Here is a 19,194-nt window from a genome sequence, read left to right on the forward strand (position 1 = left end):
GGAATAGACACACTTCTTCTTCAAAAGAAGAGTGGTTTGGGGTTTTTTTCTATACCTAGGGATGACAAGGGGTAAAGCACAGTTGGTTTGAAGGCTCCAGGTACAGGAGAAGGAAGACAGTACAGTAAGAGCCTTGCTTGTCACAACCTCAGGCTGATTGCAAGGATTTCCTCTAGGCTGGTAAGTGGGTAGCAAAAGCCATCCCCTCTTGCCCCATCACACACATGGATGTTTGCAATTCCAGTCTGCAATTCCCTCCCTTTATCTGGAAAGTGGTTAACAGTGTGATTCCTTCTGGTGTAATTTTCATATGACTGACCGCAGAACTATTAATACCTGAGCCCAGAGCTGGTTCAGCTAAACAACTCATTCCCTCCGGGGAGAAGAAAACCACAACTTCTCCTACCCCCTGGAAAAACCTTTTGTCACTGCAGGGCCAGCAGCTCAGATGTGAGGAGATGGCTCTGCTGTGCTGATGCCCCTCGGGGAGGACATCGAGCAGCATGAGAGAGCTCAGCTTGGTTCTCCTGTGCCTCCTCCGCATCTCCAGGAAGGGTGAGTCCTGAGCCTGCTCCCAGCCCCTGTCTGCTCACAGCTCCTCCTCTCACCCCAGCCCAAGTTTGCCTGCTACAGCAAACTCTACAGAAACTGCACTCTCCATCATGTTGCTTAAATTATCCTGACATTCCAAGCGCATGTGACAACAGTGTGAAGACTCAGGCTTAGCAGTTCAGAGGGACCCTCAGTTTGTGGGGTTTTTTTGCATTTTTCTGTTTTCCTAACATGAGCAGGAAGTCCATCTGACTTTTCCCTAGCTTTGTCAGATGGATGCAGCATTTTCATCCCCGCTTCATATTCCTTAGAAGTTATTATGCAACAGACACAACGTTTTCCAGTTCCACTGAGCACTTAAGTTCCGTTGATCGCATTACTTCAAATATGTGCTTAAATTCCATTAAACTCCATAGGATTTGCTTAGCTTCACTGCCAAACAGCATTTGGCCAGGGCAAGGGTAGCTGTGAGCTGGTCCCCAGCTCTTGCTGCTGTCCTCATGACCTTTCCCACTGACCACCAGCAGCAACACTGACCTGACAACTCCTTTTGGAAGTTACTTTCTGCAAGGTGTGCAAGCTGTTTGCCTCTCTCTTCCTTGTGAGAGCTTCAGTTCCATTAGCAAATGGAGGCTGGATATTAACAAAACGAATGTGAAAGACCTGCCACGCTGAGGCTTTAGAGTCAAGGGTAAATTATACAGGGAAAGTTGACAGCTCCCTCCACTCATAACTAGGCAAACTGTGTTTCCATGGAAATGGGCGGAGATGCTAACATTAAAAGCACTTATTTTTAACATTATTTTTCATCTGGAAGGCAAGGGAGGATTATGTGCTAGAAAAAAAAAAGTGTTCTTTGCTTAAGATTGAAAACAAAAAAAAAAGAAAAGCCAATCAAAGGGGTAGCAGAGAGAAGCAAGTCATACTCAAAAGCACACAATCTACAGTTCTCCTAAAGTAAAGGTTACAGTGACATGCTGCAAAATAACTAAAACAAGAGCAAATAAGCTAGAAAGCAATAGCAATTACTGTTTTCAGTGCCAGATCTTTGTGCTCAAACCCCATGAGCTTCATGAAGCTCCTGCAGTGCTGCAGCATTGTTTATTAGATTACCTGGGCTGGAAAAGGTGCTCATACCATTGTTGTGTATGACAGGGCAGCACGACTCCAGATCTCAGTAATCAAAATACTGGCTTGGAGCTGACTCTGTGTAAATATCTGAGCAGGGAACTGGCTCTGGGATGGCCTTTGTCCATTGTGTAACACACAATAGGTGAATACAAGCTGCACTGCCACGCAGGTGTTTGTCAAGTGTTATGGGCCACAGATAGAGGAACAAAAACCAAATCTGATCTTTGAGTCTACAGGAGTAATCCAACAGCTGAATGCCCATATGGTGAAGCCAACGAGACCAGGGATGGGTGGAAATACTTGAATTTACATTTTACAGGTATTCTCAGCTACTGAGAGCCCCTGATCTAATGGAGTTTCATGAGACAGGAGGCACAGATGTGTTTCTGAAGCCACAATCTGCTGCTACAGCTGTTAATAGCAGTGCAACGGTGGGTAGGCAGACATGTCTATATATTAAACTGAAAGAGGGGAGATTTATATTAGATATTAGGAAGACATTCTTGGCTGTGAAGGTGGTGAGGCCCAAGCACAGGTTGCCCAAAGAAGCTGTGGCTGCCTCTGGATCCTTGGAAGTCTCCAAGGCCAGGCTGGATGGGGCCTGGAGCAACCTGAGCTAGTGGAAATTGTCCCTGGTGGTGGAATGAAATGAATTTTAAGGCCCCTTCCAGCCAACCATTGTGCAATTCCATGATCCCTCCAGGTGTGCAGTGCAATGGCTGGTCTGTCCACGTCCCATCTGACGTCACTGGAGAGCTTGGGAAGATGGTTATCCTGCCCTGCACCTTCACACACCCCTACAAAACATTTGACCGGGCGCTCACGGCCATCTGGAGGATCAAGGAGCCTTACAACGGCACGGTGATCTTCAAGTGTGTGAGCCAGAGCAGCAGCGAGCTCTGCAGGACTGCCATCAGCCACAAGAACAAGTACAAGCTGCTGGGCAACCCCCGGCACAAGGACCTGTCCATCAGGGTGGACAACCTGACCTGGAGCGACAGCGAGAGGTACTTCTGCCGGGTGGAGCTGGCTGGAGACAGCCAGGACAAGTACGAGAGCAGGAATGGCATCAGGCTGCACGTGATTGGTAAGAGGGCCTGAGAGGCACAGGAGGCAAAGACACCCTCGAGGGGAGAGCCACAGGGTGTGGGAAATGACAGATGGCAGCACAAGTTTACCTGAGGTGGTTTTCTAAAGGCTGGGTTTTCTTTCTCCATTATAACAGGGAAAATTCATTGTCCTCCTCAGTCTTGGTTTTCCAAAGGGCTGGGTTTCTTCATTATAACAGGGAAAATTCATTGTCCTTCTCAGTTTTGGTTTGCCAAAGGGTTGAGTTTTCTTTCTCCGTTATAACAGGCCAAATTCATTGTCCTCCTCAGCCTTGGTTTTCCAAAGGCTGGGTTTTCTTTCTCCATTATAACAGGCCAAATTCATTGTCCTCCTCAGTCTTGGTTTGCCAAAGGGCTGGGTTTTCTTTCTCCATTATAGCAGGGAAAATTCATTGTCCTTCTCAGTCTTGGTTTGCCAAAGGATTGGGTTTTCTTTCTCCATTATAACAGGGAAAATTCATTGTCCTCCTCAGTCTTGGTTTTCCAAAGGGCTGAATTTTCTTTCTCTGTTACAACAGGCCAAATTCATTGTCCTTCTCAGTTTTGGTTTTCTAAAGGGTTGAGTTTTCTTTCTCCATTATAACAGGGAAAATTCATTGTCCTCCTCAGTCTTCCAACACAAGACAGTGAGCAAAATGCAGGGAAGGGAATAGGAACAAAACTGGTAAGGAAATGTTGAGGCTCAGGCAGCTGGGGTGAGAGCCCACCAAAAGTTGTGCATCCCACCTTGTCCCTGCAGCACAGGATCAGGGCAGGCAGCAGAGGCAAGCTGGGGTTAGCTAAACTGGGGTTAAAGACATCTTGTTAAAACTCCATCAGACCCTGAACTGGACAGCCCAGGTGCTGAGCACAAGTTCACAGGTGTTAGCACTACAGGGCCCAGGTGGTAACAGGGATTGGAAAGACAAGATACCTGGTGCACAGGTGCCAATAAATCCAAAATCCTCTTGAGCACGAAACACAAACCTGGAAACGTTTTTTTTCCTGGAAAACCAGCTCAGAGCAACAAATGTCAAATGCTAATCCCACTTTCCAGGGCAAGCTCACAGATCAAGGGGGAGCTAGGAGACACAGGAGGCCTCAGAAGCAGACTCAGATCTTACCCAGGCCATTGAGGTTGGATGATTTTGGTTTTGAGAGGGAAACTGCTTATGCCTGCTGTGCAGTGTGGGTGTCCAGATGGGACCTGAGGATGAGCTTGGCTGTTTCCTGAGAAGTTCTGCACAGCTGAGCCTCTCCTTCAGTTGCACCAGCTCCTGACACCCACACACAGCAGGACCAGGGCAGGATGGCAGCAAAACCTGTCTCTCAGGGGCTGCCTGGATTTGAACACCAGAGGAATGATAACACACAGAGATACAGTACCCGGCTTGGGAATGGGCCCTGACACTGTGATTGGGAGGGGTTAATTAGTGCTTGAAAGGTTAATTTAAACACCAAAACACACAGAACCATGACACACAGACTCAGATTACTCTTGCACTTATGCGCACAAAGAGGACAACTTGTAGTAGGTGGTTGCAAACTCTGTTTTTGTTGTCTAGTCAAAAAAAAAAAAAAAAAGAATTTCTGCTCTTTCTCTGTGAGGACACTCATTTAGTGCCCTTTGCTTTCCATAACACCTTTTTGAACACTTCCAGGGATGAGGGCTCCACCATTTCCCTGGGCAGCCCCTTCCAATATCCAGTCACCCTTTCTGTGAAGAAATGTCTCCTAATGTCCAACCTGAAAGTGACCTGGTAACTCTGGGGCTGAAACAAAGGTAATCAAAACTAGGTTGTGCCCAGAAGCAGATATTTCCCCTATAACTAACCTGCCAAATCTGGCAAGTCTCAGGCACTGAGCAAAGGGCTCACATGCACTCTGGAGGTCAGAGATCAAAGGAACAGCCACAAAATGCTTGTGCTGAACACTGTGGGTGACATGTCCTGGACCTCGTGGAGGTGCAGCCAAGTGCAGAAATGTCACCAGCTGCACCTGTGCCTACAATGGTGAGTGGCACTTCTCTGCCTTCTGCCAACAAGGAAGGGAACAACAGCTGAATTTGGGCAAAGTTCAGGAAAATGTGTGAGCCATTGCTGGGATAGAACAAACAGAGCACACATCCTTGCATCCAGGCTTTGCTGGGGGAACCCTTTTGCCCCTCTATCCAATGCAGGCTGGGTGGGGAAATCTAGAAGATAGTGCCAAGAATAACAAGGAAGGAGAGGGCTGATCCCAACATCCATAGAGTCATTACATAGTTTCTGCTGAAGAGAACCTTTAAAGCTCATCTTGTCCAACTCCCCTTCCACTAGATGATGCTGCTCCAAAGCCTGTCCATCCTGGCCTTGGAGACGTCCAGGGATCCAGGGGCAGCCACAGCTGCTCTGGGCAACCCTCTTTTCAAAAAAATTCCTCCTTTCATCAAATCTAAATCTCTACTCTTTTAGCTTCAAAACTACCCTTGTCCTGTCACAAAAAGTCCTGCTAAAAAATTTATCCCCATTTTGCTTGGAGTCCCTGGAGGCCCTGGCAGGGGCTCTGAGGTGTCCCTGGAGCCTTCTCTTGTGCAGCTGAGCAGCCCCAGCTGTGCCAGGCTGGCTCCAGAGCAGAGGGGCTCCAGCCCTGGCAGCAGCTCCGTGGCCTCCTCTGCACTGGCTGCAGCAGCTCCAGCTCCTTGTGCTGTTGGAGCCAGGGCTGGGGCAGCTCTGCAGGTGGGCTCTCACCTGAGCCCAGGGGCACAGGGGCAGGATCCCCCCTGCCCTGCTGCCCACGCTGGGGCTCAGCCCAGGGCAGGGGGGTTCAGGCTGGGGCAGGTCCAGCTTTCACCCACCATTACCCAATTTTACCCTGACCGAACAACGCTGAGGCTCCACCAAGACCAAATCTTCATTGCAGCTGTTTTACACCAGATCTGCCTTTGCAGCCTGACTCGCATTCCCTCCCCCATTGCCATTCCCACAGCCGCCCCCAGGATCATTAACATCACGGTCAGCTCCAGCAGGGATCACACCTTCCAGGCCCGCTGCACGGCCGAGGGGGAGCCAGCGCCTGCCCTGACCTGGACAGGACCCCCCTACAGCAACCTGAGCTCCAGCAGCAGCTCCAGCCACCGCGTCACCAAGGAGCTGCGCTCCCTGACGCACGACGGGAAATACACCTGCACTGCCGTCAACAGCCACGGCCGGGCAGAGGGGGCCGTCTACTTCTACAAATTCAGGGCCTCCGACAGCTCCTCCTTCCTCATCCTCATCTTCGTCCCACTGGCAATCAAGGTGGTCATTCTGCTGGTGATCCTGAGCTTCGCTGCTTTCTCCAGAGAAGGTCAGTGTCCTGATGCGCCTCCATCCCAGGGAGGGATGTGCAGACAAACCAGGCAGGAGGTGTGGGGATTTGTAAAATTGGAGGGTTTTGGGAAAGCTGCAAAAGGCAGGCTTTAGAGACAGCAGAACTGTCGATAAACAGGGACTGGGGTTTTTTGAGGGGAGGGAGTGTTAATGATTTCATGATTTTCTGCCCTAGGAGAAGGACGGTTCTAGCAGGAAACCCAAGAAGAGCCAAGAGCTCTTGGCTGGCTGGTCACGGCCTGCTGAGAGAGGAAATTTGGAAATTTCAGAGGGAGCAGGAGTTTCCCTTAGTGCCCAAGAAGGGAGAAATCAGTGGAGAGACCACTGCCTACATAACCTGATTTTTAATTTTTTTTTCCCTTGAAGCAGGCTAATTACTATCTCTTCCCCTGTAGCCCACAGCTAGGATTTACCTTTGCTGCATCCCACACAAGTTTAATCTTCTGGGATGGACATCCTCATTTTAGAGACCGCCCCTGTCAGTCCCCCAGGGCCTCAACAGCCGGTACTTCCTCAGCATTTGTGAAACCCCACCTTCCATGCTGTGCGAGCAGGGAGTGCCCAGCTCACAGGAGATGGGAATTAGAGGGTTTTGGGAAAACCCATGGGCTGAGGGATACCACATCCCAAGCAGCCAGGAGGTCCCCAGCTGGTCCCCAGCCCTCCAGTGCTGCTGAGTGGTGGCATGCACAGAAGGGGACTGAGAAGAATGAGATGTCACATCACTGTGACTCATGGTAGAGACAGTCTGACATTCATGGAAGCCACCACTTGTCTTGAACAGTAGAAGTTGTCAGACCAACCAAAAATGCTTTGCTCCTTACATTCCAGTGCCTAATTCCCAAGCACATGGAGAGGACCACATGCCAAACATCAGGGCTTCTTCCCATTCACTGTAGTGTCACAGCCACCCTCCAGTGCAGCTTCCCAGCAGCTCTAGGGCACTCCTGGCTCCCCCAGCCCACTCTGACCTCATGGCTAACCTACATCATCATTTCCACTTCACAGGTCCCCCCTCTGCTCCACCCAGCCTGGCCAGGTAAGGATGTCTTGCCTTCTACTCGTGTTATCTGTCCTGCAGGAGAGTGAGGATGGCCCAGGTGAGAAATGCAGCGTGTCCTTAGTCTTGGTAGCAATTTCCTGGCCTCAGAGCAGGCTGCTGGGGCAAGGAGAGGGTTGAGCTGATGGCCAGGTGAGCCAGGGTGAGGGAACAAGGGCTGGACACTGCTGGGAGGAAATCTCGGTGGAGTGAGAAGGGACTGGGCAGCAGTTTGAGAGACCAGAGCACGAGGCTGCTGCACCAGCAAAGGGCTGACAGAAGTTTGGATATGCCATAGGCCCAGAGCATGGCTGGAAGGCTGCAGACAGCAGGGCTGGGGATGATCACCTGCACAAGAGAAGGCTCCAGGGACACCTCAGAGCCCCTGCCAGGGCCTCCAGGGGCTCCAGCAGAGCTGCACAGGGACTGAGGACAAGGCCTGCAGGGACAGCAGCCAGGCAATGGCTCCCAGTGGGAGGCACAGATTTTGGGCTCTTGGGAATGAGGAATTGCTGGCTGGGAGGGTGGGCAGGCCCTGGCCCAGGGTGCCCAGAGCAGCTGTGGCTGCCCCTGGATCCATGGCAGTGTCCCAGGCCAGGCTGGATGGGGCTTGGAGCAGCCTGGGACAGTGGAAGGTGGCATTCTGCCCCATGGCAGGGGGTGGCACTGGATGAGCTTTAAGATTCCTCCCAACCCAAACCCTTCCATGGCTCTGTGATGCCACATTAAACCAACAATGGATTATCCACCCAAGGGAAAGGGATGGGGGACAGTCAAATGTACAGGGCACAGCTAAAGAAACAAGGAATTTAATCCTACATTCAAATCTCTAATTTCTTACTAAAAACCACAGTTTTGCTGATTTATCAAGGTCTAAACCGCATTGTACCCTTGGTTATATTTGCATAGAAACCCACACACATAGGAAGGCTTAAAGCCAAACACTTACATGAGAAGATCCTGCTCAGGAGAGGTTTCCCAGAGTTCACAGAATCACAGAATCACTGGGTTGGAAGAAACCTTAAAGATCATCCAGTCCAACCCATGCCCTAACACCTCAACTAAACCAGGGTACCAAGTGTCCCATCCAGTCTTTTTTTAAATACATCCAGGGATGGTGACTCCACCACTTCCCCAGGCAGACCATTCCAGAACTTTATCATATTCTTTCTGTAAAAAACCTTTTCCTAATATTTCCCTTGGTGCAGGTTGGTTTGTCACAACCTCACGAGGTTCTGGGCAGGACAGTGGCCCAGACAGTGGATGCTAAAGGTGCACGAGATTGCTCTGCATGCTTTAAGATGTAAAAGCTTTAAGGTGTAAAACAGCAGTTGCAGCTGAGACTACTGTCAAGTGGAAGAGGCTCTGTCTCGGAGTGTCACAGACACTTCCACTGGAGCCACTGGCAAATCCCAGAGCAGCCTGGAACACCCTCACCTTTCCCACCTGTCCCCCTGCCAGGCCCCAGCAGCCGGAATGCACCTACGAGAACTGCGAGCACAGGCACAGCCAGAGCCAGCCCCGGCGCAGCTGAGGCAGCCACGGATCCCCTGCCCCAGGGAGCACAGAGCCAGCCCCAGGGGATCACACCAGCCTTGGGGAGGATGGAACTCCATCATCTCCAAGGTCCCTTCCACCATGCCGTGAGCTCCAGCCCTGCTTCTCCTCACAAGTGACGGCAGCCTTCATGGGGAAAAGAGAAGAGTGATGGAGCTGGAAGGGCACAAAGTGGTCAATTGTAACTTAGCTGTGTTTTTAGCCCCTATCAAATATTTAAGCAAGCAGGCAATAGTATACAATAGTATAAAATTGCCTCAGAGCTTTTTGCTTTGGTATTTTCCAAACATTGCTTTGAAAAGCATTTTCAGCACTCCACTTCTCCAACCACATCCAAGTGGGCTACTGACATGATGGAAATCCTTGCTGTGGCAAAACACTACTGGAATTTCTGATGGGGCTTGTTCCTTTTTTAAAAAATTATTATTACTATTATTCCTAAATGTCCAGAAGAGTTTATTTTAGAGTTTAAAAGGAAACCTTAACTTTAAAGAGGACTCCAAGCAAAAAGATGTTTTCCAAAAACTGGTAGAGCTGAAAGCAGGATATGAGAAGTCTAAACTAGTCTGTGTTCTAACTCTGCTTCAGCTCCTGAAACTCAGAGCTTTGTGATAAATGTTTCAATACACAAAATTGTTGGGCTGTTGTTTTTCTCTTAATAGCTAAAAAAAATGTTTCAAAACCCTGTGTTACACAAAGGAGTTTCTTTAAGGTCTGACTACTCATTTCTTAAATCCCTCTCTTCTGAGATTAAGTCACTACTGCAAAATCCCAAAGGCCACGAAGTCACAAAGGCCAACCACAGACAAATCTCTTACCCAACTGTGAACCTCCTCCAAAATCAGGTGAACAGATCCAGCTTATGGTATAGGGCAACATGGGTAAACCTGGAGTCTTGGAGAGGCAGGCAGAGGCCCAGGACAGGGCTGGAGACAGCAACAGGCTGGCTTAGATGAGGAGAAAGAATTAAGAAAGAGCAGGTGGCTTGAACTCACTTTCATATTTACACTGCTGGATTTGATGCTCTGTGCAACCATCCCAGTGCAGCAGCTCCAACACTGCTCCCCAGACAATCCTGCTCCTGGTAACAACCACCAAACTGCTACTGAAATACCATCAAGCTTGCAAACTCGACCCCAGGCTGGGAACCATTATTTCAAAGTTCACCTCTTCATAAGATCTGCACTGGGAGAGCAAAGCAGAAATTTAAATTACTTGGCCAGAATGGTAAGGGGGAAAGAAAAAATAAATGGGAGGATATATTTGAACCTGATCTTTTAAATCCCTGCTTAAAATTCTAGCAGTGACGAAACCAGATTTAATAAAAAATAAGAAGAGATGCAAAGAGAAAAGGGAAGTTACAGCAGACAGTGTAGTCACAGACCTGTAAGCTCAGTTTCACAGGTGTCACAGAGGAAAGATACCTCAGAGATACCAGTTGAACAAACTGAATTGGATTTCTGAGCCCTTATGATTTACAGACATATAGTAATGAGAACTCACTTCTCCTTGTGCATGGGATTTAGGCTTGGCTTTCTGAATTTTTCTCCAAAAAATTACTTCTTTAACTCAAGTAGTTTGGGTCCAAATAGAAGCATCAGACCTCATGTCCCAAAACCAACTGGTTCCCCCTGGTCCTCACGGGAGAATCAAACACCCACTCAAACCCGTATAAACTGGAGGCACAAAACACAGCAGTGCACCCACCAGGATGCTTGTGGTATTGAACTCATCTGGGAAATTCAGGGAATGCCAAAGCCCTTCCAGTAAAACTAGAAGGAATAAAAACTCCATCTGCTGGGCACCACTTGGAAAATAAGGCCCCAAGCTGTGGAGTTCACATGTGCACAGAGAAGTGCAGTACAGGTTCAGGCTTCAGCCACTGCCAGAAGATTGGTCTGCAGGGGGCACATACAGCAACGATGTGGTGGTGTCTGATGTGGATCCTTCTACCAGGCTGAAAACATCACAGTGTCTGCCACCAACTGCTTGATTTTCCATTTTTATTTTGCATGGTCTTTGCAGACAGAGCATGTTATAAATACAACATTTGTAAAAACTCAACAGCTGAGACAATTCCTCATTTTGAAAGTGCATGTCACACACGTACTTCTGACTTCTTCACATTTATAGGCAACTGATCAATAACATTTAACCTAATAAACCCAGTGCTTTTAAGTCTTTGGGGGGGAAAGCAGCAGAATGTATTCCTCCAGACATGAATTTTCCAAAAGAGTCTGTTAAAAACCATGCTGCATTGGTATCTGGTTACTATACAGAGGGATGTACATATATATATTTATTTATAGGCTCGCAGATAGAGCAAAGAACTCTAAGACCACATTAAAATGATGGTGATCTAAGGACCCAGCTGGCATAATTAGCAGAACCTGCCAAGAAGGAAAAGGTGATCTGTCCTCTAGCACCAGAACCATGGTTTAAGAGCAACAGCTCAAAGCATCATTGACCAGTAGGTAGCACATTTCTATCCCCTATTGACCAGAACTCATGTTTTAACGTGCAACCATGTCAAAAACACAAAGGCACAATTAATGGAGGAGAAAAAGTGATCAGTTCCTTCACAGAGCTGTAGGGACTGGGACTGCAGGACCTTGGGCCAGCTCAAACACACCAGTGATTAAAGGGACATCAAACAAGCACCAGGAAAAATTTGCCTTCTGCTTTTCCTAAACAAAAGTGCATCCTATGATCAGACAAGGCAACAAAACCAGTGATCATTCAGCTGAAACAACAGATTTACAGGCTCATGGTTCATGCTTTGGCAACAGAATTTTAACAAGTGATCACCAAATTTAATACAACAAAAATGCCTATTCACAGTGTCATCTAAAATCCTGTTATGTCATGTCCAGCCAGGCAGAAGAAAATAAGCTTAAGTGGTGGTGGTGGTTGAACATTTCCTAAACAACCAGACTAAGGAATTAAGGAATCCTATTTAACATGATTGTAACTGACTGTTCCCCTCTCAGACACTGGAGATCCAGAAAATATGTCTCTGGATTTAAATCCCCTTGAACTTGGCTAGAAGTTACTTGCATTTAATCAATCAATATAGATGCAGACACACAATGTTTAGAAAACAGGAAAAAACAATGTTCATAGTTCCCATTTGTGCTGATATTTACAGGAGTGGGTAAAGATTCTAGGCATGCCTCTAAACTACAGATTTCTGTGGGATAGCAAAAAAGTCAAGACTTAAAATACCATCCTTTCAAATACAGGGATTTCACAAAAATCGCTAGACACATCAGGTAAGACTCAGAGGGATCCTGGTTAAGAAAGTCAAACCTCTTTTACACACAACCCTCCACTCACATTTGAACTGGCCTGAATGATGACACGCTGGAAAATAAAAAAAGGCACCAAGCAAAAACTTCAGACACTACAGTGAGCTGTGCTGACTAGTGATTTGTACACCTATCCCCAGGCACCCTTCTCTCCAGAGGGCACCACACACAGAAGATATTCAAGTGCTTTCAGTCAAAAAAAATAAAAATAAAACCAAAGCCCCCCCGCCAAAATGCAAACCATTAAGCAATTCCACAGGCCTAAAACTCAAACAGAAAGCAAGAAAACCTTGAAGTGGAGAAAATTGTCATTGTGTAGTTATTCTTATTCGCAGGTCTGACTTAATTTTTAAGTGGAACTCTGAAGGTAAAAATCATTTGTGCAATAAGGACACTGTTTGTAAACCAGAGCCACTGCCCACCCAGCGCTGCTACCGAATGCTGTCCAAAAAATGCACTTCTGGGTACAGCGTGTTCACCAGGAGGGACAGGAGGTTATTGCCATCCTGAAGGCAGTGCTCAGGGTGCTTGATGAACACAGAGGCCTGGGAGAGCTGCTCCTGGTAATCCATGTATTGTTTGTTGGATGACATGGCTTCGAGAGCACTCAGTGCCTACGGGGAAAAGGGAAAATTCTGTTAGTTTTGTGTATTTTGGTTCATAACACAACACCATGTGCACAATTCCCCTAAAGGATCCTCACCTACTACAGAACATAGAGTACTCAGAACAAAACAGTTGCAAACTGTCATCTCCTAACAGTGTTTCATGTCAACTTTTATTTTTCAAGCTGTTCTCTCCCCACGTTCAACACAAAAACTGCCCTATTATTGCTTCCTAGGATTCTGTAACCCAAATATTGTCAAATATCTACTTCATGAACTCAAGAACGGTTTCACAGAAATTATGTCAAACTACAGGCTGCAACACACTTAAATCTTCGCTTTAGGTTGTTCTTATGAATATACTGACTTTCATGGAAGTATTGTTTTGCTCCTATTAATAGTATTAAAGTTAAATATTAACTGTCACGTTAAAAATCGTATGTTGGCAGGACTAGCAAGGGCAACTGTAGAAAATATTTCTGACCAAGTTTTGTTCTTTTCTTAGAGAAACAAGCTGTACCAAGCTACTTTACTTTGGTTTCTAACCAACTCCTTCCTCTTCTCAAGTGCTTACTGAAAGAACACCATGGTCAGTGCACATGCTAAAGGGGGAATGTTTATTTGTCACAGGCCTTTTAAGCCCTGACCTCACATAAACAAATGTCAGCGTGAGTGTAGCCCTGCTTTATCACTGAAAAGCAGTGCAAATCACAGCAGCACTGTTTTTTCCTGTTTGTTTTAAATTCCTTCTACCTGCTACACTCCAAACTTTCCGAGTTGGGCTTTAGAGATGTGAGTTCATCTGCCCCTTTTAAACGTGTAAGATTCAAAAATGAATTTTTGAAAAAGAATGAATTCTTCATATTAACACAGAACACTGTATAAAGTTTTACGAGGATCACCTTTAGGACAGACTCAAACATACAGTCCTGCTGCCAAAGTTTAGCAGCAAAGTGAGAGCAGGACTTACCTTGAAGAAATACTTAGAAATACTTGCGACTCTTGGGTAAGAGTCACAAATACTTGTGACTCTTACAAAGCTCACCCCAAAAGCTAAACGAGCATGCAGAGAGGGCATGCCAAGCAGCCAGAGATGGGCACACCTCACCTGCTGAGCCTTCTGGGACAGCCTGGGCTCCGAGCCGGCCTTGAGGCGCACCTGGCTCTCCGCAGGGATCTGCGCCAGGAGGAAGGCGGACAAACTGCGGGCAACCACGCGGAACCTGCACGGAGAGACCGAGGGGCAGGGTGACACCAGATCTGCAAGTCTCAACAGCAGGCACATTGTAAGAGCTACCCACGAGGCATCTCTCGTATGAGGAACAAAGTAAAGGCTTGAGAGGATCTATTCCAACGCATCAGAAACCACTTCAGTGTCACAGAACCCCAGAATGGTTTGGGTCGGAAGGGACCTTAAAGCTCATCTTGTTCCACCCCCTGCCATGGCAGGGACACCTTCCACAAGACCAGGCTGCTCCAAGCCCCATCCAACCTGGCCTGGGACACTGCCAGGGGTGGAAGGGGATCCTAGGTATTCTCTGGGTATATACACAATAGGACACAACACATACTAGAAGATAATGTAATACCTCTATAGGAAATCCTGCATCTGTTTCAAGCCTAGCTGAAATACTCCTCAGGTGACAGAATGTAAAACATTACTATCACCCAAATCGAGGGATGAGTTGAATGACACCAAGAATTCAGGGCAATTTGAACAACAATGCATCCCAGAAGGTCTTTAAAAACATGAAGTTATGTTTAGGTGCAGAGTTGAGTTGCTGTTCTACAAACATTTATGGGGTTTTTCCTCAGTATTCTTTCCCGAGTGAACTTGGTTTTGACACCTAACAACCAAACTTGGTGTCTCTGTTTAGAAGGTAGAGTGAATCACAATGCTCCTTTGTGCATCACTTAACATTTCCAATACCTCTAGATTAGGACAGAAATTCTAATGTGTCTGTTTTTATACAAAATTTTGGGAAGTCAAGTGAAATAGTTTTCTAAAGACCAGGTGGAAGTACCTTCCTCTGACCAACAGTGCCTACAAACTTTGCTTAAGGGGGACATTAAGTCAGATTCAGAACTGCATTTTCTTTCCTTTTCCACCAGAACCTTTGCAGAGGTTCCTATTTGCTTCTTAAGCTGATTAACACACCCACTGTGCTATTTCTGTGACAAGCCCAAAGAACATTACAGATCTGGGGGCAATGTGGATTCTGATCACCTTTTAACACTGCGCTGGACCCAGACTGGGCATGCTGCACCCAGGTTTTTAAATACCATCACTCAAACCAATTGATTCCCCACAGCTCCAGCCCTCACCTGGGTGACAAAGGAGACCTCCTGCCCAGCCCAATAGCACCAAGTATTCCAGAAGTGAGTCTCTCTTCAGCCAGCTGGCTCTGCCGGGCCTGGATGGACAGCAGGATCCGGACGACAGATTCAATCAGAACGGGGTCATCCTGCTCCAGCTGCACCAAGGATAACTGCATGGCTTTGTGCCACCAGAGAAACAGCTTTGCCTCTTCCTTTGCTGAGCTTTAGGTAAAATTTAAAGAAAAACATAAGAGAAAATAAAAATTTAAGAGTCAGCGCATAGGTCAAGAAGTTTATTCCCCTCCCCATTAGGTCTGTGAAGCTTGTTAATTAACAGCAGCTATGAGGATAGCATAACTATACTACCCCACCAGTTATTATACTGCTGTGACTGCTACTGTTATGGATTTGATCCACCAGCTAGCAGGTTTTAAGGGCCTGTAACTGGACAAAGAACAGTGCTTCCTTTTAAGCCTTACAACTGAAAATAAATGATACTGCAGTCATAAGTGGATTTAAACTTGCCTAAGACTTGGCACAAAAGGAATGAAGCTGTATCTTCACTCGTTTGTTCTTTTTTTTACTTACCAATAAAACACTTTAGGAAGCACGGGATGTTGTTACCACAACAACTTAGATGTTTAATATGATCCTTGAGAAAAGGAAACATTGAAGCTTTTTGTTGAGTAAAGCCCAAAGTGAAGTTTCCCCTATGCTATTTTTAATCCTTCCCCAAACAGTTGGCAGTTTAAGTTAACAAGCTCAGATTTTCCACATAAAGCACCATCACGAGTTTCCTGCATCAGACCATCCTCACATTCCTTCTCCCAGTCGTTTCCCATCACAGCAATCTCAGATCTGATGTTTAGAGCAAGGTTTAATCTGCTTTACATGGTGGCTTTGCTGTCTCCTTCATGCCTTGGCAATGAAATTACTACAACACCTACCAGAGTGAAAGTATTTTTTGAATTTGAAGAGAACAGTGGGAACATACATTTTTCCAAATTGTTCTTTTAAGAAAATATGAACATTATCAACATTAACATGGAAAAATAATAATCAGGTTTACTAAATCCTGGCAATACCAGGAGCAACTCTAACTACCATTGCTACATGCATTAAATATTTTTATTTTGACCCCAAAGCAATGCATCCTTTCCCCTCAGAACCCAATAACAATAACAATCTAAATAAAAGTTATCTAAGGTGTTTTGCAGCAGCACAGGCTGCTAACCCTGGGCATCCCATCAGATGCTCCAGGTTTGGTTCAGAGCTGCTGCTCAGTCCCCAACCAGCAGCTTTCAACACAAGGTCTCTCAGAGTGCCAGACTGAATATTCAGCACATAACTCATCCCACCTTGTGGACACACTGGGAAGTGTAACCCACAGTCATTCAGGGTTTGTTTTGAGTCATTTTAAGAGAACACAAATCCAGGCCGTCATTGAAACCAAGCTAATCTGACTGAAAAATGACTGAAACTCACTAATTTTCTAGCAGATTAAATTCCTTCTTCCATTTAACCACTGCAGATGGACAGACCCTGTATTAGTAGATAGAGCAGGACAGGCAATTTCATCCAGCACTCTGTTGCAATTAACTTAATTAACCAGGGCTACCTAATAATATCAGCTTTACAGCCCTAAAGAAACTTTAATCTAAATAATAATAATAATAATAATAATAATAATAATAATAATAATAATAATAATTCAAAAGTCCAGGCCCATTCAGAAGCTCCAAGTTTCACACCTGGGGTACACTTGCTCCAGCCATTTGCTGATGGTCAGCAGGATCTTCATTTCATTGGTAAGGGTTTGGTCAGTGTTCAGGCATTGCAGCAGGTAGACGTAGAGGGTCAGGTAACTTCCTAAAGACAGGCACTCCTGCAGGAATTCTTCCATGGTTAGCTCAGGAACTTGGAGGGAAGCAAGTATAGGGCCCCAGCCTAACTCCTGGTGGTGAGGGGAATCTTTGAAGAAAGAAGAAGGAAAGAACAGAAAGCATGTGAGAAAGCAGCACTTGGTAAAACCTAAAAACCAGAACTCCTAGTTAAGAGAATCTGGGCTGGTTAAGCTGTTTTTAAGGCAATCAGCATGCCATGCAACTCTGATGGAGAGAACAGAAAATTCCACTATCATAGGGCACCTCCTTGAGGTCAAGGTGAGATATTTTCCCAGCATTCAGACAGGACTAAAATTTGAACATTTTAGCAATGGAATTAGAAGTATTTCCCTCAGGTGTACTGAAATCTTCCACACAGTGAAAGAAATAAAAATGCAGTTCTACAAGGATTATGTAAACAGAAAGAAGAAGGAAAGAAAAAATAAATAAAATAAAATCATGCACCCTACACTTTCAGAGTTTTACCAAGCCAGAGTGTTTTTTTCTTAAATTAGCTTACAGAACACTAGAGAAGGGAAAATGAGGAAGGAAAAATGTCTTCAGTTCTCCTGGGGTGATTTTTTTGTAAAACCACTTTATCTGGAAAAATGGCAACACTACACAGAGCAAACCAGTTTTCACAGAGATGGGTACGGATAAAACACACAGTTAGGGCAGCTGTAAGACCCAAACCACAGTCACAGAATCCCAGAATGGTTTGGGTTGGAAGGGACATAGGAGACCATCTTATACCATCCCCTGCCATGGGAAGAGACGCTTTCCAATATCCCAGATTGCTACAAGCCCCATCCAACCTGGCCTTGGACACTTCCAGGGATCCAGGGACAGCCACAGCTGCTCTGGGAAACCTATTTCCAAAGCCTTCCCACCCTGAAAGGGGAGAATTTCTCTATGATACCCCATCTACCCAGTGTGAAGCCATTTCTTCAAAGCAGAAGGGCTGGAACCAGGTGATCTTTAATGACACTTCCAAGCCAAACCAGTCCACAATTCTAGACAATTTGTACTCAGTGGCATACCCTGTCAGATTAAGCCCTTTTCTGACCCAGAGATGGGGCAACTGAGAGGCATTTTAAAAACTTTTATTCCATTTTCAGTCTCATGTGAAGGGTGAGACAGTACAGCTATTATAATTCATGCCATCACAATCAGAAGCCAACTATTTCCTAATTACAATGCACTGTAAGTGTTTCTTGGTCTATCAGCTTATGCCATATCATGCTGTAGATGCCTTAAAGCCAATCATCTAAAATTACCCCTTGTGGGTCCCACTACAATGCATCTTTCATAGTTCCATTTCAAGTAGCTAGTCTTATTTGCAAGGCCATCCTTTGAAACTTGTTTCTAGCTCCATTTCTCTCTCAACAATGTCTGTCCTATTCCAAGGCATTTCTAAGTCAGCATAACTTATCTCAAGGTTTGCCTACAGATGCACACTGTGTGGGCCTTCTGTGGTACATCAGTATACCTCTTCTGCTTCAAGAAGTAGAATGGTTTTACAATTTGGAGCCATTTCTGTGTCACAAAATCATAGAATATTCAGGGTTGGAAGGGACCTTAAATACCATCTAGGTTCCACCCCCCCTGCCATAGGCAGGGACACTTCCACTGGATGAGGCTGCTCAAGGCCTTACCCAGTGTGCCCTGGAGCACTGCCAGGACTGAGGCACCCCCAGCTTCCCTGGGCAACCCGTGCCAGTGCATCACCACCCTCACAGCCAGAAGCAGGCCCTGAGAACTCTCCACAGCTCCATTTCCCACAATCCCAGAGCGCCCAGAGGCAGAGACAGGCTCCTACCGTGGCTGAAGTAGGAGGTGATGCAGGCCTCGGTGGTCTCGGCCATGTGGCGCACGGAGGCCAGGCTGTGGCAGGCAGCTGTGAGCAGGGGCATGGCCAGCAGCCCCTGCACCCTGCCCTCGATCCAGCGGCGCAGGCTGCCCCGCAAGGACTCGGCCGTGGTGATGCTGGAGTTGTTCAGCATCATCAGCGTCTCCGTGAACAGGCTGCTGAGGGCCAGGTGGCGCGTCTGCAGATCCATGTCTGCCAGGCAGAAACCACAGAGCCCTTTCAGTGACAGACACCGGAACCCACTGGGGTTAATTACCACTGGGAAAAGCCTCTTCCTCGTTACACACCCGTGGGCAGGGAGAGACACGACCCCTCACAACCATTTCTGGGGAGTACAGTGAGACACGGATTTCACCTGAACTCAGAGATTGACAGAGGAACCCCAAGATGGTACTAGTATTAAAAATGAGATCTAGATGATCTCACCACGCAATCCTGGATGTCTGGACATGTTATATCACTGCGGTACATCAGTATACTGCTTCTACTTCA

General features: G+C 46.5%; 2 protein-coding genes across 5 annotated transcripts in view; one reads left to right on the forward strand and one right to left on the reverse strand.

Annotated features, from left to right (window-relative positions):
* Positions 1-229: 229 nt before the first annotated feature.
* Positions 230-10,085, forward strand: SIGLEC15 (sialic acid binding Ig like lectin 15). The gene is made up of 5 exons (XM_071425803.1): positions 230-555; positions 2,387-2,770; positions 5,739-6,098; positions 7,130-7,160; positions 8,622-10,085. The coding sequence occupies exons 1-5, from the start codon at positions 504-506 to the stop codon at positions 8,692-8,694; spliced, it is 900 nt and encodes a 299-aa protein (XP_071281904.1). The 5' UTR covers positions 230-503; the 3' UTR covers positions 8,695-10,085.
* A 621-nt stretch (positions 10,086-10,706) lies between these two features.
* Positions 10,707-19,194, reverse strand: part of EPG5 (ectopic P-granules 5 autophagy tethering factor) — a 54,946-nt gene continuing 46,458 nt past the window's right edge. For all 4 annotated transcript variants that reach the window (XM_071425802.1, XM_071425800.1, XM_071425801.1 and 1 more), the window contains exons 40-44: positions 18,652-18,894; positions 16,701-16,920; positions 14,956-15,171; positions 13,739-13,853; positions 10,707-12,639 (exon numbers count right to left, since the gene is read on the reverse strand). In XM_071425802.1, coding sequence (XP_071281903.1) covers positions 12,457-12,639; positions 13,739-13,853; positions 14,956-15,171; positions 16,701-16,920; positions 18,652-18,894 — 977 coding nt within the window. In that variant the 3' untranslated portion in view covers positions 10,707-12,456. The remainder of the gene's footprint in view (positions 12,640-13,738; positions 13,854-14,955; positions 15,172-16,700; positions 16,921-18,651; positions 18,895-19,194) is intronic.

This window comes from Agelaius tricolor, unplaced genomic scaffold (genome assembly GCF_023055355.1).
Source record: "Agelaius tricolor isolate 1412-34295 unplaced genomic scaffold, bAgeTri1.0.p SCAF_4, whole genome shotgun sequence".
Taxonomy (NCBI): Eukaryota; Metazoa; Chordata; class Aves; order Passeriformes; family Icteridae; genus Agelaius; species Agelaius tricolor.